Here is a 22,682-nt window from a genome sequence, read left to right as displayed (position 1 = left end):
GTAGGAAGTTGAATTTTGCAGGAAAATTCAGGTATAGACAGCCCCCTCCAGAAACATGGGGTTCATTTTTACACCTCTGCATGCTATACATACACATATAAATAATGATCAACCACCCATAAGTACAACATAAATGTTCATAAGCACAAGACAGAAATTAGAAGGTAAACCGTTCACATTTCTTAAAGCAGCATTAACTTACCCATAGTATACAAACAGGTTTATATAAAAGTCACTGGAGCAAATGCTATAGGGCAAGGTGACAGGATAAATAACACAACCTGAGGCCCCACTCTTGATAAGCCTACAAGCAGGTCTTTCTAAAACAATGGGGCTTAACTTTGTTCAGATAAAACACAATGTAAGCCTAGAAAAGTCACGCCACAGCTGGGTGAACTTTATGGGACGTTATGTTCCTAATACTATATTTAGTTTGCAGCACTCTCCTCCTTCCTACATGCCTCTGCGAGGACACTCTGCATTTCATTACGATCCTACCTCCTCCCTCATGCTGAGTGTTGCCATTTCGAATTGTTTCTAAATTTGCAAGTGTAAGAGGGGAAGAAAGAAAACTAAGGAAATGCAGGCAGCAATTATATGAGTGACATGCCGTAAGCGAAACCCAGCTGGTCTGGAGACACCTCCGTGAGCAGGAGTTTTGCATTCTTTGCTTGCATGCATCCATACTGTCCTGCTTATTCCAATGGCCGGATGAGTCTTGTCAGATCCCTTCTGTGTTTTTTCCCACTTTCTGGTTCAGAGATTTTGCCCCAAATTTTTGTCGTCTGAGAGCAACTAGGCAGGTGGGGGGAGATGAAGAATGAAATTATTATCCTGTAACCTTAACCTTAGAAGTTGCTGCCACAAAGATGGTAATAATCAGATTATTCACAGAGACAAGACCCACTTCACAGTCATTCAGTCAAACAACTGGACACGTGTATTAAAAACACAAGAAATACCTGGACATAGGCCCTGCAAGAGCGCTCCCTTTTCTGAAGCTGAGTCCATAAAGACAGCAGATTAAAGACGGAATAGAAAAAACAAGTTAGTGACAGAACAAGGGGAAAAAAATTGAAGAAAACGCCTATGAAAAAACCCTCATTTCTCTCTTAAACAGCTCCTGAAAACCAATCAAACCAAAGGAAGCATGTGAGTTAGGCAGCAGTGGAAGGCTGAAGGACTGGCTCCAGAAATACAGGTTAGTCCTTTTTCAGTGAAGTAAAGCACAGACCGGCAACTTTGCAAGAGCAGCTGTTAGATGGTAGAAGATACTGAAGTCAAGTAGAGATGCTCAAGAGATGATGTTTTCCTTACAACTTGGAGATCACACAAGATACTTCCATGTCAAACAAGGCTGGAAAGGATGGGGCTGATGGCTATTTACATAAAAGGAGCATGGGCTCTGCAGTCAGACAGCGCTGATGGCACAGTGAGGTATAACCAAGCTTTGGATGAGCAGGACCACTTCCAGGGAGCAAGATGTATGCAGGACTGTATCCTGATACAGGATGGACCTGTATGGACCCATCCTGATACACCTGCTCAGGTCTCTGGCTCAGGCTCACTGCTTTAAGCTTGCTTTAAGCCAGCTCAGGCACATATCAAATGTGATAACACATTGCACTGAAGGAGAGAGCACTGCCCAGGGCTTTTGATAGCATAAAGGGCCACAGAAAAGGATGTAAGCATGAAACAGGAATCTGATGTCATATTTCCAGTTGAGGCCATTCTCTCCCCTTTGGATTAAACTGCTTCTCCAAGAATGCATTTTCCAGTCCTCTCATACGGAGTTGTGCTTTCCTTTGTAATTCCTGGGCCTAAATGCTTTATATGCTGAATAGCTTTTGCACAAAGAATCCCACCTTTTCCATAGGAGCCACATTTAGGACTGTACTTTGATACGCACTTGCATGCCTGATAACTGCACTTCAGTGTGTCACGAAATGCAAACTGGCACTTATTTACCTCCCTTGGACTTTGCAGGCAGTCTGCCACAGTGAGCTAGAATTAGTGAGCTCTGCATCGGTGCAAATAAACCTCGCAAAATCAGGCTGCTCAGAGCCATTGGCTTGGCTGGGTTTGTTTTTGCTGATGTGCCTAGGTTCGAAATTGCACATCAATAGAGATTCGGGGTAACTTGTGCTCTCAACTCACAGCAGTGCAATCCCATTAGTACAGCTGAGAGCCAAATTTGTCCCCAGGAGTTTTGAGGCTCTGAAATAAAGAAAATACACCCAGGTATCACGCAACTCCTAATTCCAATTTCTAATTCATCGATTTGTAACAGTAGAAATCTTCCTCTGCGTAAACTTGGCCAGTATGAAGACTTTACAGAAACAAATGGAGATCAAAGAAAGCCTTGCTGAAAATTACAGAGCTATCCACTCAGGGGTCTTACCAGTCTGCAATAGAACAATTATTACCTTAATTAAGCCTGATCCAGTGGAAAGCATAAAGCTTTTAGTGACAGGAAAGTGGCTCCTGAAAGATGATGGCTTTTAAAAATTCTGATTATGCCAGTTTATTTCAATTCATTGTACATCAGCTTGTAAAAAACCACCAGTACAAAACAGCACAGGTGATTACTTTCAGATCCCCAGCACATTTCCTTTAATGATTAAAAGAATATTTAATGGCTAGTGCTTACTTTATTTCTTCTTTCTGACTAAACAGCACTAAACAAAACTCTTTGCAAATGACTTTTTTCCTTTTTTTTTCCGCAATACTCTTGATCAGTGAAGGGGAAAATGGAGCAGTAACTCTGCTGCTTTTTGTTTGCCCAATACTACTTCCAAGTTGAATTCATGCATTCTTAAATGAACACAGAGCAGTTGCTCTTCTAAAGAATTAAGTGGGGAATGAGAGCAAGTAAATTACCGAGCCTGTCATTTGGATCACTGACTCGCATCGCTGTTTTGCAGGACTCCACGCGGTCCAGAATTTTAATGCGAGGTGCAATTGATTTGTATGAGCTGCTTGTGCAAAGCTGATGGCAGGGGGGGAAACCTGCAAGGGGGACCCCAGAAGCAACAGCCGAGCCGAGGAGCTCTGCCTTGCCCAGTCTTCCTCTCTCCTCGGTCACTCACACCTGCCCCCATGACACAACCCCGTTTCATGTAATGAAACAAATATTGGAAGGTGGGATATAAAAAGATGAAAAATATGTGCTTGCAAAGCTGAAGTGAGAAAATGTTGGGTGTGGCTAGGGCATATTCTGAAGAGCAAGCAGACTACAACCATGAAACCCGTTAGTAGGTGACATTAATTGCTGGTTTTACCTGATATTGTCAGACGTCACCATCATTTCAAACAAAGAACCATGGTATGATTATAACAAATAATGTTATGCTGATGTAACAGTTAATACAATTATTACCTACATTGTTATAAAACAGCTGGAAGCAGTACTAATTAAAAGCATCAGGATAACCCAATTCACAGCACATGCAAAGCACATGAGATGCAGGACTTCAGTTCCCATGCGGCTGTACTCTTAAACAATCCAGAAGCCCTTTGCATTTATAACAGCGTAAGTCTACAATAATATCTTACAAGAAAAAAGAGTGTTGCTTCTCTGAAAACTGTTTCTCTTCAGAAGACACACAAGAAATTTCAGGCTTAGCTGGGATCATTTATTCCCTGTACAACCTTAGGACCAAGTTCTGTTGTCACTTACATGGATGCCAGGGCTGTCAGAGCCAGCTACACAGTGGAGAACAAAATTCTGTGTCTTATTTTAACTGGGTGGCCAATATAACCATGTGCTCATAGACACAGGGTTCAGCTGCTCTTTGTTCTGATGACCAGGCCCACACAATTCACCATCTGAATCCTGTATAGGTCCTATCCCATGGGTTTACATGAGATTCAGTGATGAAGAGGGCCTTGGACCAAGGCAACCCTCAACTTTAAATGTATTCTTACAGACTCCACAGCCTGTATTTCCTCCCACGACTGGCAACTTCTAGCACCTTTAGTATGTAGCAATTCCACTTAATTCTGGAAATGACAAAAGGACTAATAATTCTTCCCAAACAGGGGGCACAGAAACCACACTGTCATCATGCAGTAAGGTGCTTCCGGGCTAAGTCATGGGTCATCACTAAAAAGGCCCTCTAATACTAAACCACCCTGAAGACCTTAAGTATAAATATGATGGTATCTTATGTGCCTTTGGTAAATGTATCTCCAGTGTAAATAAATGTTTCTGTCTGCTTTTATTTGTTTATATTCATGCAAAAAAGTGTTCATTTGACCTTCACATCAGCATCTTGTAATGTTACAAGATGAAAAAAACAAAATCCAGACTCTCTCTGTCTCTTGGGGCTTTAAATATCCAGATTTTCTGGATCATATTACATGGCATTTCACAGACAGATTCAGCACTGGAAATGCTGGACAAAATTCTGGTCTCATTCACGCTGGCACAAGTCCAAAATAATTGCCGTGGCATCACTTGAGTTATTCTCATACTGAGCTATGAGAGCTGAGACCACAATGCAGTACCTGGAGTTCATATATCTGCACATCTAAGGGTATACATTTCCCAGCACCAATAGTACACTTGGCATTTACAACTGTTTCGTTTCTCAGCAGAATAAAATACACTGTAAACGAAAAACTGCCAGGCACTCTTGTCTACTATGGAAGAATCACTGCCCTAAAATGGCAGTTGTTCAGAAAGACATTTCTAATAGCTCTGCAGGGAAAGCCAAACCCTCCTTCAGCCTTCTGTCCCTTCCCAAGCCCCTTTGTTTTTACCTTATTTAAGCTGCGTGCAGCACTGTCCTTCCCACCTGGAGTCAGGTTTCGGAGCTGCACATCAAGCAAGTTCACCAGCTGGACCATGGCGGACACAGAGTACGCAATGTCACCAGCGTACAAGTGGTTTTTTGTGTGCTCCGCAAGCTCCCGGGCAATGTTGGCAGCCATCTCCCCTGACTTCATCTGCAATGGAGAAAGCAGAGGAAAAGGTTGTCCCTGGCTGTTAGTATGATGTTACTCCAGTCCCTTTCAGCCCCACAGTGTTAAGTGAGTCAACTCCCCACAAGAAGAAGAAGAGGAGAGAAGAAGAGGAGAAGAAAAGAAGAGAGGAAGAGAAGAAGTTCCCAAGAAGGAAACTACGGCAAGGGTCTTCATGGTTTGATAATGTACAGCATTTGAGTATGGTTTAAACGCAAGTGGTTTTTCCAGCTGTGGTCACCATGCTGGCTTCAACACAACAACTTCTGATCTTCTCACAGGGCACGGCTGGAATTGAGGGGCAGCTGCTTCTTTGCACTGCAGCAGATGCAACCAAAGATGGCATTGCTTTCCACGGGATGCCCATGCTAGGGAGGGCTTCAGTTAGCTTGTCCCATTGCATTATCAATGCCACTTGAAAAAAACCAAACCATGTAAATAGTCTCTCCTGTCAAGAAAGAGCAGTTTCTGATTCCAGAAGACTATTTGATAGTGAAGAGATTATTTTTGTTGCAAGTCCTGAGCAAAAAAGTTCCTTGTAAAAGGAACAAAAATAGATCACATAACCCAGATCAACAAAGGAAAAAAGTTCACAATTCCCATCATGTGGATTTAATAATCAGGTGCTAATTTACCACTTGGCATTTGCATGCAGGAGACATGCTCCTTACCACACTAGCCACTACATCGGTAATGAGGCTAGTGATTCTCAGCACATAAAAGCATACTAATTCAGGAGCAAAAGGCTTAAGGCTTCAAGCAGAGGCCCGCTGGAAGGGAAAACCAAGTAGGCTGTCTGGCTGAATCTTCTATTAAAAGACCTTTATTGTCTAGTTGAGTCACAAAACTCATGGATCACCTGCAGCAAAATTCACAAAATTTGGGAAACTCTCTCTTCCCCCTGTGGCTTTTCCCGCTTTCTTGCTGTGTTTTGCTCTCCCTATCTGGTGCCCCTTTCCTCTTCTATGCCCTGGGGATAGGGCAGCTGGTCCCATCTCCTTTCTATGAGCAGTCCACTATGAAAATAGTATTGCAGGTGGCTGGTCTTTTTTTCGTTATGTACAACACTGATTTGGAATGCATATCTATGGGGAATATGCCAGGAACTGGGAGAAATTAGACAGGATGACATTTAAATGAAGCTCCCACTTCTTTGTCTGGCTCAATGACCAACTCTTCTGGGTTCTTCATATGAAATTTCCAATTGTCTTATCTTCCAACAGTTAGAAATCAGATATTTCTCTTGTTCCCTCGATTTCTGGTGCTTATTATACAAGCAAGATTCTAGGGAAAGATTGCAGGCTGAGCTTCTACCTCTCTGTAAATCAATTAGCTGAGTTATAAATGAATAACTTACTTCCATCAATTTGACAGCAACAGCCCATCTGATTTAATGAAATCTAACTGAAGATGTTCATACGCTCATCTTCAGAGAATTAAAGCATATGATTATATAGATAAGATAAATAAAGGAGATAATGTGTTGTTCTTCCCATTAGAGCAATGATAACATATATTCAAAAACTGAATTATTTCTTCCTTGTTACACACAAGGCTGATGCCATAGAAACCAGATCCTATTCTTACAGCTGCCTGCTCTCCTAAGCAGCTGAAGAAAGCCACGCATCAGCATAGAGACTGAATTTTGACCTCTTCTGTTGGCACCCAAATCTTTAAAAGAATGACTGCATCAAATCCCTTTACATAAAGAAATCAATTTCAATATTTTCCTGCAGTTCATTGCTGGAGCTTAGCACGTATCACAACACATGGCGTTTCTGTAAGCCCTGCAGAAAACTGCAGGAATGCAAGTTTTTTACAGATACATTAGAAAAAAACCCTGCTACCCAATATTTGATGCGTACATTTTCTCTTGGACCACACACCTATGCAAACTGGCATACTCAGAGCAAATTGCTCAGCTGCTACAAAGGCAAACCCAAGAGTTTTCTTTCCCTGTAATAAGCCTCTTGTTGCATTCAATGGTGGGCTGCCGTTGTCCCCACCTGTCTGCAAAAGTGGTGTGGGCTGGTCACTAATAAACCCTTTTCATTTTATCTTGGACTGATCCTAAAAACTGCAAATCTGAGGAATTCTAGTATGATCAAATAAACACCCCAAAATAGGCAACAATAGAAGAAATGCCTGAGAAAAGGCACATTAAAGCTCAAAATCTGTGAACTCCTGGGACACAGGAATATTTACCCAAACTCGTTTCACGCACCCAGGTTTCCTGAAAACAGAGAGATGTGACACTCCCTTGGGACAACGTGTCCGGTTGACAGGTGATGAAGCTATTTCCTAGCACTGACATTCATTTCCAAACCTATTCATTTTCACCCAGAAAATGCAGCTACAAGTCACTACAACAGTGCTGAGACACTCTTTCCATCCTGCCTGTATGCATAACGTGAGGGGTATCCAAAATGATGGCCGTATGACGTTAATGCTGATTTCCCCATTCTTTTGAGCATTTTCAACTGAAATTCAAGTGTCTCCTATACAGTCCCGTCAAACCCAACTTCTGTTATCAGTCCCAAATGCTGGCTAAATATTCCAGGCCTAAGATATATGTCTGATCTCTTATAACAACAGGACTGACCCCTTTTTTGGTTAATTCTACATAATGCTCAGCAAAGCTCACTGCTGCCCAAGAGGATGCATTACTAACTTCCCTTCTATAAAGCACTTCTCCACATCTTCCTCTTCATTATTGCTGCATGGAAGACAAGCTCTTCATGAGGTATTTCTTCCAAAACATGTAATACTCTTTAACCCAAACACTGACATAGTCACATAGGAACACAGGAACAATCCTTGGAGGTTCTTCAAGGGTCAGGCTGTCACTGAGAGGCAAGCAAAAGGTAGGGAAAACATGTGCAAGTAACTGAGCTTTCTACAGGGAGGCTCAAGAACAATAAAGGGAATTAAATATAACACATCTCTCTGATTTGAGATGAATCTTTTTCTAATTTTCTATCTTGATTATGAAAAAACTAAATTTAAAAACCAAAAAGGATTCTGAGATAAAAGAACACATTCTGTTCAAACCAAATTGGGTTTCCAGTTGTTTTGGGTGATATTTTTTTTTTGCCTTTTACAAATTGATTAAATCTAGTCTTGGAATGCTAATTTGAAGGAGAGAAAAAATGTTTCCTGCCAAAAATGCCAACACACAAAACATAGTTTTCTAGCTCTGTCAAAAAAATTGCTCCCCTTTTCCATTTGAGCATACTGGCCAGATTCAGGACAGATTTACAAATGAGCATTGGCATACCTCAAATCATGCTGTGCAACACTTGCTAATATTTTCCAAGTTTGTATCACTATCTTCTGTCTTCTTATGACTGAAAAGACCGTAATTAATAGTTGTTGGAGAGGGCATATATTCCTGCCTGTTTCATATATGCCAAGGAACAGAAGCAGGGAGCTTTGTCTGGAAAGACTAACAATGACCCTCCTGCAGCATTGCTCACTGTTTCAGCCCTACCTTTCTCAGAGGGAACCAACTGCAGAAGAGGACAGTAGAATAAAAATGAGAGAAATTGCAGAAAAGAAGTATTTAGGGAAGAAAATTTGGAAGAATTAAGAAAGATGCTGGGAAGGGAGTGAATGTGCTGAAACACCAGCAGTCATAAAGGCAAAAATATTTTCCTGCAGCCTGAGGCTGACTGATATAAAGAAGAAAAAGATGGTTTGAAAGATTGAACCAGGATTTTTAAAAACAGTGACATACAGATGGACCAGTCAGCTGGAAAGGCCATGTAGTTGATGCTATTTTCTGGAGGGACAAACATATGACAGGTTTCATTGGGCACCATCAGCTGCCAGCAGTCACATAGCAAGACTGAAACAGGGGCTGTGAGCTAACTTCTGACACTGCAAAGCCTTCATGGCCATTTTCTTTCCCTGGCAGAGGTTTCATTATACATGCGTGCACTCATAGAAAAGAGTCAGAGCATATCTACCATCCTCTTTTTTTTTGGAAGACGAACAATCTATTCCATTCAACTTTGCTTTTTTTCTTTTATCGGATGATACCTAAGGATATAATTAACTAGTTATAAACACTGGTTATCCAACAGAGAGTTGGATCGCTGCTCTCCATACAGTACAGCAGAGCTGGAGAACACTGAAAAAGCAGTTTTGAAACTATGGTATTCAAACAACGTAAACTGCATTTAATGTCCCTTTAATAATCCGCCAACCATAGCACCTGCTCCATCCAGTACATGATGGAACTTTGAAAACAGACTGTCAAAAGCAACCTGGATGGAGGATTTTGGTGTCATCAGGACTCGGGCCTGGACATGACGATGTGGTGATGTCCTCCACAAAACCCCACTCCCTCTGCCAGACACACCCAAGCAGATCTACAAGACCTGATGAAAGTACTTTGAATCCTAAGGTTTACCTGCTTTTTGTGACTATATCACTTAGGTTGTTCAAGAGGACAATATGAACATGGGTGGCATGTGCTTTAGATTTACAGTTTGAGGCTTTTCGTGCACTCATGAACAACACAACTCTTTCTATTCTGCTACAAAAAAAGCCTCTCTTTCAGAGGCTTGAAGCTGAGCGTAGCGGTGCCGCTCGTCCCTGAAAGCACCCACAACTGAAAGCTGCAGCAAGGAAAAGATATTTTAAGGCAAGTCACACACTGCACCAAGGATGGTACTGATGAAAGCAAGAGGTAAACCAAACAGGCTGAGATTCAATGCATGACCTCATGATCAGGACGATGCAATGTATCCAAAGCCGACCTTTTTGCTTCCTTTTGCTGCTTGACTCTAGAAATAACCCAGGTAGTAGTGCATAATTCAATCGCACTGGCAAGTTTATTCTCCTGTTACGTTACGAGGGCATGGTAGGCACCAACAATAAAGTTAATGTCAGGAGGCCAGTGAATTGCTGAAGCGGACATTTGTTCTGATCTTCCATCAAGCACAATAACTCTAATGGAAGCTAACAGAGGGTTGTAAAACCTAATACCATGATGCAAGCAGGCAAACACCCAATGTACGGTCTGAGCACAGCAGGAGAAAAAAAAGCAGCAAGTAATAATCCTTACTTCACTACACAGACATGAAAGCAAGCACAGAATTTCCCTACCATCCTCTCTGTCTTGGCTTGAAATCCCTCCAGTGGACCCATCAGCCTTCTTCCTGAGCAGCTTGGACCCAGCAGGTGACAGAAGAGAGGAGTTTTGGGAGACAAAGCAGATTAGGAACGAAGACATGCTGAGCAGGTATAAACCCTGGCTGCCAAAGAAGTGTTTCTACCCATTTTGTAAGCTGCGCTGCAGCTGTGGATGCTGTGGGATGGGTGGCCAAGAAGGACCCGAGAGCTGGGGACACAGGAAAGCTGAGCTGCAGGGTGCGACCAGCCCCTGTCCTCATGGCATGGCTGGCTTACTGCTTCCTCTATCTGCAAGCTTGGGGCAGGGAAGTCTAGCACCCATGGCAGGGATGTGAGAAACCAGTGCTTGATTTATGGATAAATCAGTCTCCATTTCTAAGCGTAGTGATGATTTCCAAGCCTCTTGCCCGGGCAGGGAAACCAAGTGGCTATCAGTTATTTTATAAATAATTTAAAACTGTGTTTGCTGTAAGGATCCTACTGAATGCAAACTCCAACACAAGGCCCTAGGCAAGCCTGGCAGGGCTTTCCCCTCAGAAGTCACTCCTGGAAAGTCTTAATGTTTTGTAGCAGCTCTCCATAGAGGTTGGGCCACATATCCCAAGATCCCATTGGATTCCCACTCAGGCATCAAAGGTTTAGATCCAGAGTCATTTGGCAGATCCCCCTAGTCTTTCCACCGACTCCTGGAAGGCTCCCAAAGCTGGATATAACTAAATTCCTCCGGAAAAATAATAAAAATAAAAAAAAAAAAATCCAGTCCCAATTGTAACCTGCTGGGCATTTCTGAAAACCTGGCTCTTCAATTTTAGCCTGCTTTGAAAGCACGTAACAAATTAAATGTGGCTCATTTGTTACGCAAATGATAGCTGGGGTTTCATATAAAATAAGCCTAACCTTGATGGAGATTTCATCAGTGCAGGCTATTATTTCTCTGCTAATGGCTAACGGCCTAGCCATCTTCACTGAGCAGCAAGAGGTCTCCCAGCTGCCTGGGTGAATTATAGCTAGAGTAAGTAATATTAACCCCTCCAGGATAAGTACGTGGGTCATAAAACAAGAGCTGCACAGCTGCTAATGCCAGCAAAGGCTGTCTTTATTAATCAGCTAGCTGAGTGTATGGCAGGAGAGCTGCCCACCCTCCCACATGGGACAGAAGGACCACAGGCTTTGTTATGGCTGTGCCGTGTCACAGCAGCCCCACGTTAATTGATGTCTTCCCTTGTCTTTGGGGAGGGATGGGTATAAATACAGATGAAGTGAGATAGGGATGATCAGAGGTGTACGTGCTAGTGATTCACAGGTTGTTGACCCTCAGTTAAGATGGGGGACAGGGAGGAGAAAGCCAAAGAGTGTTGTCTGTAAGGTCACCCTATCCCATTCACCACTGAGCACTGGCTATCCAGGAGTGCAGTGTTGCTAACCGTGCAGCAGCACAGCTAGCCTGCAATGCTGGGACTCGCTCACTCTGGCTAAAGGAGTGAATAAATCCCTGCAAATTGCTATAATAAGGATTCAGCCCACAGACTCTGTGGCGTAAACACACATCTGGTCTCTGTTTGTAATGAAATCAGCTGAAAGCACCACTGTGCATTAATAACAAAAATGTTCAACATATTGCTACCAAATAAGCTCTGCTTGTCTTGAACTTCTATTGTCACGTGTTAATGCACTTTTAACACTGATAAATGATGAAGTGCTACAAAACATTCATCAAGGGACTTAAGAGTCAAAAGATACACATTACTGTGGTATTGTTTTCTATTCCATCAGTTCTTTTACAATTTGGGCAGAAGTTAAAAACAGAAAGTCAGAAGCACAATGCAAACATTTCATATTGAGCCTGCCTTTCTTTGGTAAGGATTTCTCAGCTATAGGGTTTATCCTGTGCTTGCACGGCATGAGAAAATCCTTTGGGATGTGTGAAAAGGAAAGTTTCCTTTTGCAATAAGTTGGTATTTCCCATATGTACACCCACCTCCTCCTCCCTTTTCCACCTTTCCTTGCCACAAACAAGAACTGTCATTCACTCTAGTTTAATTCCACTCTCCAGTCCCTCTCCTTTGCCTTTCCCTCACCCTCTTTGTCTTAATTTCCATCAGATTTTTACAGTCTTGCTTTCTCCTTGCAATTGCTGGCTACTACACATGGCTCATGCTTTATGTGTGACTGTTGGTCACTTTGGGTTCCCTGTTGTGAAAACAACCAGGGAGCTCATGAAAGTCAGTGCGTGGACTTGGTGTGGTCAACACACAGGAAGGGTTTTACCTTCTGAGTGATGTGGTTGATCCAGGGAGAAGAGCAGTTGCTGAGATCAGGTCCTTGGGGCTCCCAGATCCCGTCTGGCGCAAGACACCGGAAAGTTGCAACACCTGGAAGAGGAAAGCCGCTGTGTTCAGTGTTATCGGTTGCATTTTTCCCCCAGGACCCCATGTCACAGGCTTCATTTCACAATGACAGATACCTCATGCAAAGCCTGGGAGTTTATTAGGGCCCAGGACCTTGGTAGGACACTTCCGAGTCATCTCAGTGTCCTCGTCTCCCATCGTCTTAGTGCTTAGGGGCCCTAAGACATAAATGACCCATGAGATAGTGCAAGGATATTATCTCTATTTCGCCAAATGGAGACTACAGACAGAGGGCTTTGCCTTAGGCTAGGCAGGAAAGCTGCCAGGGACTAAGAAATCAAAGCTGCGTCTCAAACACTGAGCCAGCACCTCAAGTGCTCTGCCCCACCACTGGCACCCCAGGATCAGACCCTGTGCCTTGACTTCCTTGCTGCTTTAGGAAGATTTTACTGCTCTGAATCATCATTAAAACATTTGGGTGGAAAGACACAAAAGTTTAAATGCTACAAAGGCCGAGATGTAATGCTGGGCTTTACTGTCCACCCCCAATGGTTGAGAGGTACTTTAGAGGAAAGTTTTGTTTGGCAAGGGCTGCCCAGATCCCTGCTGCGAAAGACAGCAAAGTGCCTCAGGCCCTTCCAGACAAAGAGAAATGCATCTGAAACGGTGCAGTTAAAGATCTTTAAAAAGCAAGAAAGCCAGTACACTAAAGACTTTGCATCCTATAAAGTGCTCTGCCCTGAAGAGCCCAACTTTTCAGCAGAGTGAATTACAGGCTAGGTCTCATGGTAGCGCAGATTAAAACCAGTGAGTTTGCTCATGCCTTCAAAGGGAGTTGGAAGAGGCCCACTGCTAATATACCACAGCTTTTAACAAGTCGCATGAATCACTGAAATTAGAGGTGGGAAGGGATTATTGCCATCCCCTATCAATATCCCCCTATCAAGGTTTGGGTTTTTTTTTTTTTCCCCTTAGCTATTTTCATCTAGTCCTTAGCTCTTGTGCTTGGAAACGGGCTCCCTGCATCCAGCCTTCATTTTCCTTTTTTATCTTTTCTTTCCTTTTCACAGCTTCAGTTCAGACTATCCTTTCCCCTCTCTGGGAACCACATGATACTTTTTGCATTAATTTTACCAAGTGGGGCTGGGAAAGACAGCAAAAATGTTCTTTACCTATTCTCACCACTGACATCTTTCCATGCCCCTCACACTTTAACATGTATTTTGTCAGTCTGACCTCACCAAATTCAAGAGAGAGTCAGTATTCGTAAACACAGGTGTGAATGGCTCTCTAGGGCAATGGAGCAGAGAATTAACAGAGAGTCTCCTCTGCAAGCCAGATCCCTCCAGCCCTCATTTTCAGGCAATTTCCTCCACCTTATGATTTCTTCTTGGCAAGCAGGTTCTCAGGGCTGGACATGAAGACTAGCTTGAAAAATTAATACTTTCAGAAAACTACATTTGTTAAAATACAGCAAACTGAACCATATGCCAAACCCCATTCTTCATTTGACCGTGTTTTAATTTGGACAGAAAATTTCCAAAAGCAACCTTTTGGAAGAAAACAATTGGGGGGAAGAGTAGAAGAAAAGGTGCAAAATCCAATAAGCAATAAACAATTTCAAAATATTTGGCTTTGTCTTCCCCCCTGCTTTCCCTGCTGATCACACTGGATGCTGGCTGCAGTTCGAAAAAATCACTCATGCTGGTTCAGGAGTGCAATCAGAGAATACCTGTGCACTGAAATGCTGGCCGTGGCCTTTGAAATGCAAACAGTGCAGCACAGAGCTTCAAAATGTAAGTTTTGTTGATTTCTGCACCCCCCTCCCCCCGCAAACAAGCAAAACATCAGCCATCAACACACCCATCAATGAGCCCAGGGGCTACAAATACAGGCAAAAACAGGTATAACAGGCACATTGTACATAACTTCTGGAGGCAGAGGCTCTTATAGCACATCAAGCTCAACCCCACAAGGTCATTAGCTTATACTCTCCTTTGGCCAGAGCTCGGGATGCCAAAGATCCTGCATAACGTGCTCTGCATACTGAGGCTTTGGCCCCAGCCAGCTGCTGGCCATGCCTCACCAAGGCAACACAGACCTGACAGAAGGCATGAGCATGCTCCGCTGATGGAAGCACGTGTGCCACAGGGGTCTGTGGGCAACCTGGTTGCACACTCACAATGTCCCATAGGCAAATGGAGACGGCTCGCCATGTCCTCCCACCCCTCGACTCACCTATCGAGCCCATGGGACATGGCTGCTTCGCCACCTGGCCCTGCCGAGTCCGAGACCACATAATATCACGGGCTTCCATGGGGTCACAGCTCTCTGCATTGGACGGCGGCAGCTGGGAAGAGGCAGGTGGGAGGTGCGTGGTCATTTCATCGGGGACATCAGCCATGGGAGACGGTGTGCTGGTGCTCCTGTTCCTCCTGCCCGAGGCCGAGGTGGTGGTGGGGCGGCTGGTGCTGCTGGTGGCCACCCGTGGCGTGGTGCTGGCGGTGGTGCTCCCTGGGCCCAGAGCCCCCGATGTTGATACTCCTGAAACAAAGGCAGAGCTGATTAAAGAGAGGAAGGAAAAAAGGGATTCAAGCCTAGGTCCCGAGGATGTCCCCTCTGCCGACTGCAGTGGCCTGCGGGGTGTAGTTGGAGCTACAGCTAATGCAAGACTTGCTGCACAGTCACCTTTCAGAGAGAAGCTGGAGCACACAGCGAGAGAAGCACACAGGGGGGTAATGACTGCTGGAGCACAACCGATTTTCCAAAAGCACTAGCATCTGATGAAAATAAAGCAGCATTTTATGCCCTCACCATTTTTCTTCCTGGCATTTTAATGTAAAAATCTTGTTTTCCATCTTTTAGGGAACACCTAGCACAGAAGTGCTTTTAATTTTTTAGTGTTGCTGAAGACCCAGCTGGTTTGGACAGAAAAACATCTTCCATGGTGTGATAAAAAAAAAAAACAAAACCCACACCACAAATCCATCCCCAAAACAGCAGTGCACAGAGGGATGAACACAAGGCTGTTGTCTGGACCAAGCTGTTCATTTTCTCTCAGGTTCATGCCTTGCTGCTTCGTCCCAACAGCAGCGCTTGGCCCCTCAAGCTGCAAGCCATGTGGCAGATGCAGAGGTGCATATCGGCCCAGCCGAATCCTCGAGAGTTTAATGCTCAACGGGCTATTTCATTTAAAACCTGCGATGAGCAGTTGAGCAGCAAGAGGTGGGGAACCTGCTTTTAGAAATGCGTTAACCCATGCCACATCCTGCAATAGCTGTGCTAAGTACTCCGTGTGGTGAATATCGAGGGACGCCCACCCTATAATTACCTTATTTTGCCTCCTATTTAGACCAAGGTGCTTGCACAGACTGGAACTTCACGTGGATTTCTTTATGGCTTGACCTGAAATCTCAGGTGGGGAAACCAAGGCAGGCTGCCTCCAATTGCTCATCCATTGCCCCTGCCGTGCTGTGACATATACAGCTTGTGAAGAAGCCTGATTCTCCTACCTCCTTTGCCTCTCCCAAAGATAAGCACCCTCCTGCTTCCTCAACATAACACTTTTACTCCAGTGAAATGCCAGATATTCACAATTGCCCCCTCAATCCCTGCCAAGGAAAACACAGGGGCTGTCTGGCAAAGGCAGGTAAGAAGGCCATATGAATAGGCTTGTCTGATCCTTGTCTGATACCATTCTCTCTTTAATTCCCATGCCCCAACATCTCCCTACCATCCCACCTCTTCCAGCACCCAAAAATCCTTCAGAGTCACAGTTGCTCCATGTCCAGCAACACAAATTGGAGTTTCTACATTACAGACAGCCATGTGTGAACTCTAGCCTAGCCAGAAATTAAAATTAAATGCTAGAATTACCCTGTTGCCCCAAGAAGCAGCCTCTTAACTATCCAGCTGTGTGAGCAGGCTCAGCCTGCAAGCTCCTGAGAGCAGAGACTGTCCTCTCTTCTGGGTCCAGTGAAGCAGACCATGCTCACTATTTGTGCAGTGTTAGTTATTAATGTATAATGATATTGATGTCACTGGAGTTCATTCAAGTCAACCTACTTCAAGCATAGAGAAGCCTGCCTTCAGTGTAAAATAGGAATTTTTCCATTCTGAAAGGGTTTGTTTTGTTATTTAAGTAATTTAAGCCCATGGTGCTGTGAGCAATCCTCCTGTCCCAGAGTAATCAATAACATGGCAGTTAAAGCACATGCTCTGGTTTTAGGTAATTTTACTCCAAGCCTGAGACAACCTCTCCACAAACTTTAAAACTCAGCAGCATCATAAACATAATTTTCTGAGAGAACGGTATTTTTCAAGAAAATGTTCAGTTTAAAAATCCCAGCTCTACTCGGAAAATGTGATTATCTTCTCCCACAACCTCGAAAAAGGTGAGCAATAGTGAAAGAGGCACTAAACCACCTGAGCACCACGACATTGATCTGAAATAAGGTCTCCCGAGCTCATTGATCAGATTTTCCAGCCTTCTTATGCTACCTCCCTTCCACTATGAGCCCTGAGTCTGAATGAACTCCAAAAAATACAATGCAAAATCCTGCAGACATTGACAGATTTCTTCTAGTTTCTGCTCAAAGCTGTGCTAGATCACCAAGCAATGATTTCCAACCGAAGTTACAGGGAGGATTAAAATTTGTAGGGAACTTTGGCAAATGTTATCTGTTTTTACTACAGCAGGTCTTGCCATGAGTACATGTTTTATTTCTTCATAATAATGATTAGCCCGGTAGATAACAACCTGCAGAAATTTTCCCATTTACTCACGCTGTAACAAGTCATTTTCCATTTGCAAAATGACCTATGCTGTGCACTACAGGTGCAGAGGTACCAAGTAGATATAGTGGATGCAGTTTCAAAGCCAAAACTAGCAACCCCCTTAAAATCATTCTTACAGTCATTTGTGAGCATATAGAAACATATACTGAGCACCGAGGAGCTCCCCTTGATCTGCAAGCAGGGGTGCTGCATTTTTGAGCCTAGTTTTCACTGACAATCATTGAATATCTCACGGCGTGGTGTTTCTGGAATAGCTCTGGCAAGTTTTCTGTAGCAGCTAGGCATGAGGGATTTAATGGCATTTTCCTTTAGCCATAAAATAATGAGTTGTTTTATCTTTCATAAACCTCTTGGCACTAGTGTCAAAATCTCTTTGAGGGCTTGTTCTTCCAACTTTTTTCTTGTTCAACTGGACTTTCTTGCTGCTTTTAAAAATAAACACCTCCACCATTTACATAGGACAAATTATAAGACGACATAAAAGAGCTGCTTCGAAGTGGCCCAACGGAGTGAGATGGATGGTATACCACTGAACTCAGTTCAAAGGTCTGATTATTCAACAAGTCAATTTGGTAATGAGCTCCAGCAAACATGATCACCATGCTAACACCACCCAGTTTCACCAGTTCCAGGCAGCACCGCTTGCCAATTTTGCTCACACAACTGTGTGCTTTAAAACAAAGTTAATTGGTAAGAAGGGAAAGAACAAGAGATCAGGATCATTTACATATAAATGATTCTCAAATCCAAGCAAAACCACAAAGAGACTGCAACCTGTGCAAAATTACCTAAATCTTACAGCACAGAACAGAGATCAAACCTCCAGATTAACTCAGGCTGGCAATAAACTGTGAATTTTTAACTGGGGGAAAAGCAGCATTGCAGCATCTCTTTAACGGAAGGATTCTTCAGATAATACTTCGTAATACAATCTTTGCTCATAGACAAGCACTAACCTTTAAAAATCATCAACATTATTACAACTAGAAACGTATAAACTTGATTATTTTACTCTTACTGCTTGTTTTTACCATGCATTGCCATATCAAGAGTTTAAAGACAGCTTTTGGGCAAGACTCAGTTTTTACTCCTAGGCTTCAAATCCAAGACTCTGCAGACTTTGATTCCACGAAGCACAGTGCTGGGATAGGTATTTTCACAGTGCTTCCAAGAAAGCAAACTGTGGCTGTGGAAACAGCTCTTCCCCCAAAACACCCCAAAGTGATACTTCACTACTTTCTTCCCTGCTCTATCTAGAGAGCTAGCACTAATAGCAAAAGACTAAGTTTTGCCATCATTCAGACTAGAGCTGCAGCTATTAAAAAACCCCAAAACATTTCCAGCATCCACAGGGGAGTAACTGCAACTCCCAGAGGAGCCTCTCTCTACTCCCAGCATATTGACTAGCAAGAAAAAGAAATTGTTAGTTGTTTCCCTTCTTCCTTTTATTTCCCGACCTTTACACAGAGCTCAGGTCTCTGGAGGAGGAATTTTGCTTGGTGGAAGGAAAATCAGGGGAGGGATTTGCTCATAGGGAAAAATCTTAAATAAATAAGGATCTGTCTTTCTGCGCACCTTCCCCCCCCCCCCCCCCCGCCCCATTTCCATCTTTTCCCCTTTCCTGGCCTAACATGACAAGCACACGACTGGCCTAAGACCAGTGCTTTGCATCTGCCACCAGGGAAATCCAGCACACATGTCATCTTACCTTCTGCTCTGCTCACCTCTTCCTGGTGCTCCCAGACATGGGAGGCTGCTTTTCCAGATGACTCTTGACTAGTGTTTTCCTATCACAAAAGCAGCTTTGATTGCAAGCAAGGCTATTTGCGATCAATGACTAAGCTACCTTTTCTCTCATTTTCTTCTTCTGGCACCTAAGTATTGAGCCTATGACCTGGTGTACTCAATAACTGAAAATAATTTTTAAGAGATGTCATGAATTTTCCGGCCCATGAATGAAGATAACTGGGTGCCCCTCGAGCAGAAATTGCAGACAAGCTTTCCTGAGTGAGGTTCACTGGCTTTTGCTAGGCAACAGATGACGGAAGACATCCGTCAAGCTCTCCCCTGGGGGCTGCAATCCAAAGGTTTAGCCTGATGGCTATGTGCTACATGCCAGTGTTCGCTCATGTAATTGGAACTCCAAGTGTCGTGCACAAGGTCCAAGCAAGCCATGATGACTTCACTCTCTGGCGAGTTTTGCGTTCCCGAGCCCAATGCTCAAGCAGACATGCTGGGGCACCGGCAGCCAAGAGCTTGGGCCTTGCTCCCTGCGCTGCAGCTGGTGCAATGCTTGAGCAACTGAGGTACAACTCATCTGAGGGGTTCAACATCTTCAGGAGGATACAGCAACCCAAATGCCCTCTCGAGCACCTCTGGGCTGTGATCACAATTATTTACGCATGTCGCTGCCATGCTAAGACAAATGGACCATTGCTGGTTTCTGAAAGGCTGCAAAAAACACAAAACCTTAAGGTCCCTCCCTGTCTGCTAGTTTTGCCATCTTCATATTTGGCAACCACATCCTTTGCTTACAGCATCCCCTTTTATTATTTCTTCTTCTACTGAAAGATGGTGCAAGTTGTATTTACATAGCAAATACGAAGGTTTAGGCACATCTTGAAAGAAGCAGCACAAAAACCCCCAAATCTAATACAGTTGGAGGATTATATCACAGCTGTTTTTCTCTTCCCTGTCACATTAATGCATCTGATGGGAATTAGTTTTCTGCAGGCATTTTCAAACTCATTTCAGAACATTTTCTGAAACTCCCTAGAAAAAAAATATTATTTGAAAATAAATATATTCCCATTTTCTTTTGCCTTTTTTTTTTTGGGTGGCTTTTTACCGAACTCCCTGTAAGGTGACAGAAAAGGATGACTGAAGTCAAGGAGCAACTAGGTTGAGCCTTGCACACCTGGTACCATCCCTAAGAGGTGCATAAGCAGGTATCCATCAACCCAGTCATTAATACAGCAGTAGATTGCAACATTATACTGAGTCCACACCACAAAAGATGTCACCCTGTAACACCATCTCGTGTTGGATGCCTGCTGCAAGGCCAAAAGCCACATGCTGGTGCCACCCAGGAGCTGCAAGCCAGAGAGTCAACAAGGTGAGATTAGCCCCTAAATTATCTACAGCTCCTTCCACGTGTTTGAGAGTAACTACAATTTATTTTTACTGCAGGCGAAGGCCAAGCAGGCCTCACATCAAACATCTGAACAGCCCTCCCCTGTGCTCACACATGCCATTATTTGGGGAAGCTGAGCCAGAATCGTGTTTGAACATAAAAGTTCACACGCTGCTTTTGGAGGGGTTGGGGTTGTGTTTTTTGTTGTTGGAGCTTTATTGACTGAGACTGACATAAGAATTGCAAAAACCATTGGTGGGAAGAAAAGATTAGATATGCGATGGCCCCAGTGTTCAGCACAGCACGTTGTCCTCAAGAACACAACTGCATGTAGTCCTGCACCCCGAAAAATTGATATGAAGTATGATACATAGATACATAGCTCTTCTTTTTCCTTCCTCTTACCTAATGTCTCAAATAGCAGAGGATGAGGATGCTGTATCTGAGAGAAGAAGGATCCATTTCCTTGTGGACTGCTGCCAAGTGGAAAAACCCTTTCTCAATTTTTTTGTCTACCTTTTTCAGTAGGGGATCAGTTTTTCTGCCCGAGGCTACTCTGCCCACATGTGACTACTCTGCTGGGCCTGGGCAGATGCTGTGATGGATATGGGCCAGATGTTGAGTTCCCTGTACTAGGGGAAACCTACAGCTGTGGTCCAAGACATGGTGCAAACTCAGCTGTTTCAATGCACTTCAAGCTGGAATCACTTAACACACTGGGTTTTTTCCTCCGACTCTCAGTTTGAGCATTTAACATTAAACAACGAAGAATGAGAGCTGAAGTGTGCAAAGTCATCACAACAGGCTCCAGTCCAGTCAATCTGCCCCAACTCTTCCTTCCTCACTGCACCGCAACTCTCAGCAAGACAATACATTCAAAGCAGCCACCACATGGGGCTAATTTCCAACAGGCAAAAAATAAGTCCACCAAAGACCTTTTGAATCAAAACTTTACATTTTTGACAATGATCCTGTTCATTACACATGCTGGATTGCTACAGAAAGGTCGTTTTGTCAAAACCATTCCAGCTATTATTGCAAACTTCCAGGTTTTGCCTGCAAAAATAAGAACCCAAACAGCAGCTTGGCTGTTTTTTGGTGAAATATCAACTTTTATGCTTTTGTGAGACTTTTTTTGTGTGTGTGAGTGCTTAACACTTTTTCTGGCTCCCCGCAGCTCTTAGTGTCAGGTCCCCAATTTAGTTGTCATTTGCATAAAAGAAGCTACTTTTTTCCTTTCTTCTTTTCCTCTCTGACCCATTCTTCTCCAAGAAATTACTGGATCCCACTTAAAATGTGTAACTTCAGAGACATCAGACAATGTTTTAACTGTCATTGGCACGGGGTTACAGCACATTGGCTTATCTAGCAATAACAGGAAATTAAGTGGTACAGCACATGAGCATCAGATGTTGTCTTCACAATGGTCCTCTTCTATCAGAAGACAGATCCTAAAGTCTTAGCTCTGTTTTCCCACCCAGGACCTTTGCCAAATCCACCTTTGTGAACCTCTTGTACCCTTTGGTGCCCATCCAACAAGGGTATTAATGCCATATTGCTCTTTCCAGACTTTGCAACTGATTCTGAATGTTTAGGCAGAAATTTAACTGGACCATTGTGCACAAGACATAAAAATTGAGCCTTTTTTTTCAACATCATGCTGTAATGCTTTTAGAAATGCAGATTAACTATGTCTATAGGAGGCCTGGTAAACAGGAAAAGATTACAGAAGAGCTGATCTAATAGACAGTAGATCAGGATTTATTATAAATGGACTAATCTAATAGGTTTGAGAGTTCAGTTCAAGAGCTATTTTTAGGCAATCTAGCTTCAAATCGCTCTAGTTCTCAAAAATACTGTTAGATGTGGTTGCAGTTACTTTGAATTTCTGGATTTGAACATATAAAATCTGACTACTATTTTTTTTCAATCTACATGTTATTTCACATGGGGGGGGGGGGAACCCATACAACCTCATTTTAAGGGCACACTAGCTGCATTATTCCTGAATGTATGGAGTGAACTTCTAACCTCCTAAACAACCTCTGTCCCCTGGCGTGATTCACATCCATCAGAGCCAGTGGTGCAGATCTTATACACTATCTTCCAACCTGAATCCTTCAAACTCTATTAAAGAGACACCCGGTAGGAATTCCCCAGTATCCCATTGTTAGAGAAATCACTTTTGATTTCAATAACAGGTGCTGTCAGTTTTTCATTCAGACCATTTTAGAGTGCAGACATGTCAGCACTACACTTACAGCTTCAAGAGATTTACTGGAGGCTGAGATTGCCAGGTT

At 43.4% G+C, this 22,682-nt stretch overlaps 1 protein-coding gene across 22 annotated transcripts in view; it reads right to left on the bottom strand.

The window, feature by feature from the left end:
- ADGRL3 (adhesion G protein-coupled receptor L3) overlaps positions 1 to 22,682 on the bottom strand; it is a 530,989-nt gene that overhangs the window by 95,314 nt on the left and 412,993 nt on the right. For 20 of the 22 annotated variants that reach the window (XM_052773946.1, XM_052773768.1, XM_052773863.1 and 17 more), the window contains 4 exons: positions 14,691 to 14,996; positions 12,373 to 12,476; positions 4,765 to 4,950; positions 963 to 1,001 (listed from right to left, as the gene is read on the bottom strand). In XM_052773946.1, coding sequence (XP_052629906.1) covers positions 963 to 1,001; positions 4,765 to 4,950; positions 12,373 to 12,476; positions 14,691 to 14,996 — 635 coding nt within the window. The remainder of the gene's footprint in view (positions 1 to 962; positions 1,002 to 4,764; positions 4,951 to 12,372; positions 12,477 to 14,690; positions 14,997 to 22,682) is intronic. The other 2 variants (XM_052773835.1, XM_052773902.1) reach the window with 1 other exon arrangement.

Source organism: Harpia harpyja, chromosome 2 (assembly GCF_026419915.1).
Source record: "Harpia harpyja isolate bHarHar1 chromosome 2, bHarHar1 primary haplotype, whole genome shotgun sequence".
Lineage (NCBI taxonomy): Eukaryota > Metazoa > Chordata > Aves > Accipitriformes > Accipitridae > Harpia > Harpia harpyja.
Note: the sequence above shows the minus strand (reverse complement) of the source record. Positions and strands in the feature narration are given on the sequence as shown.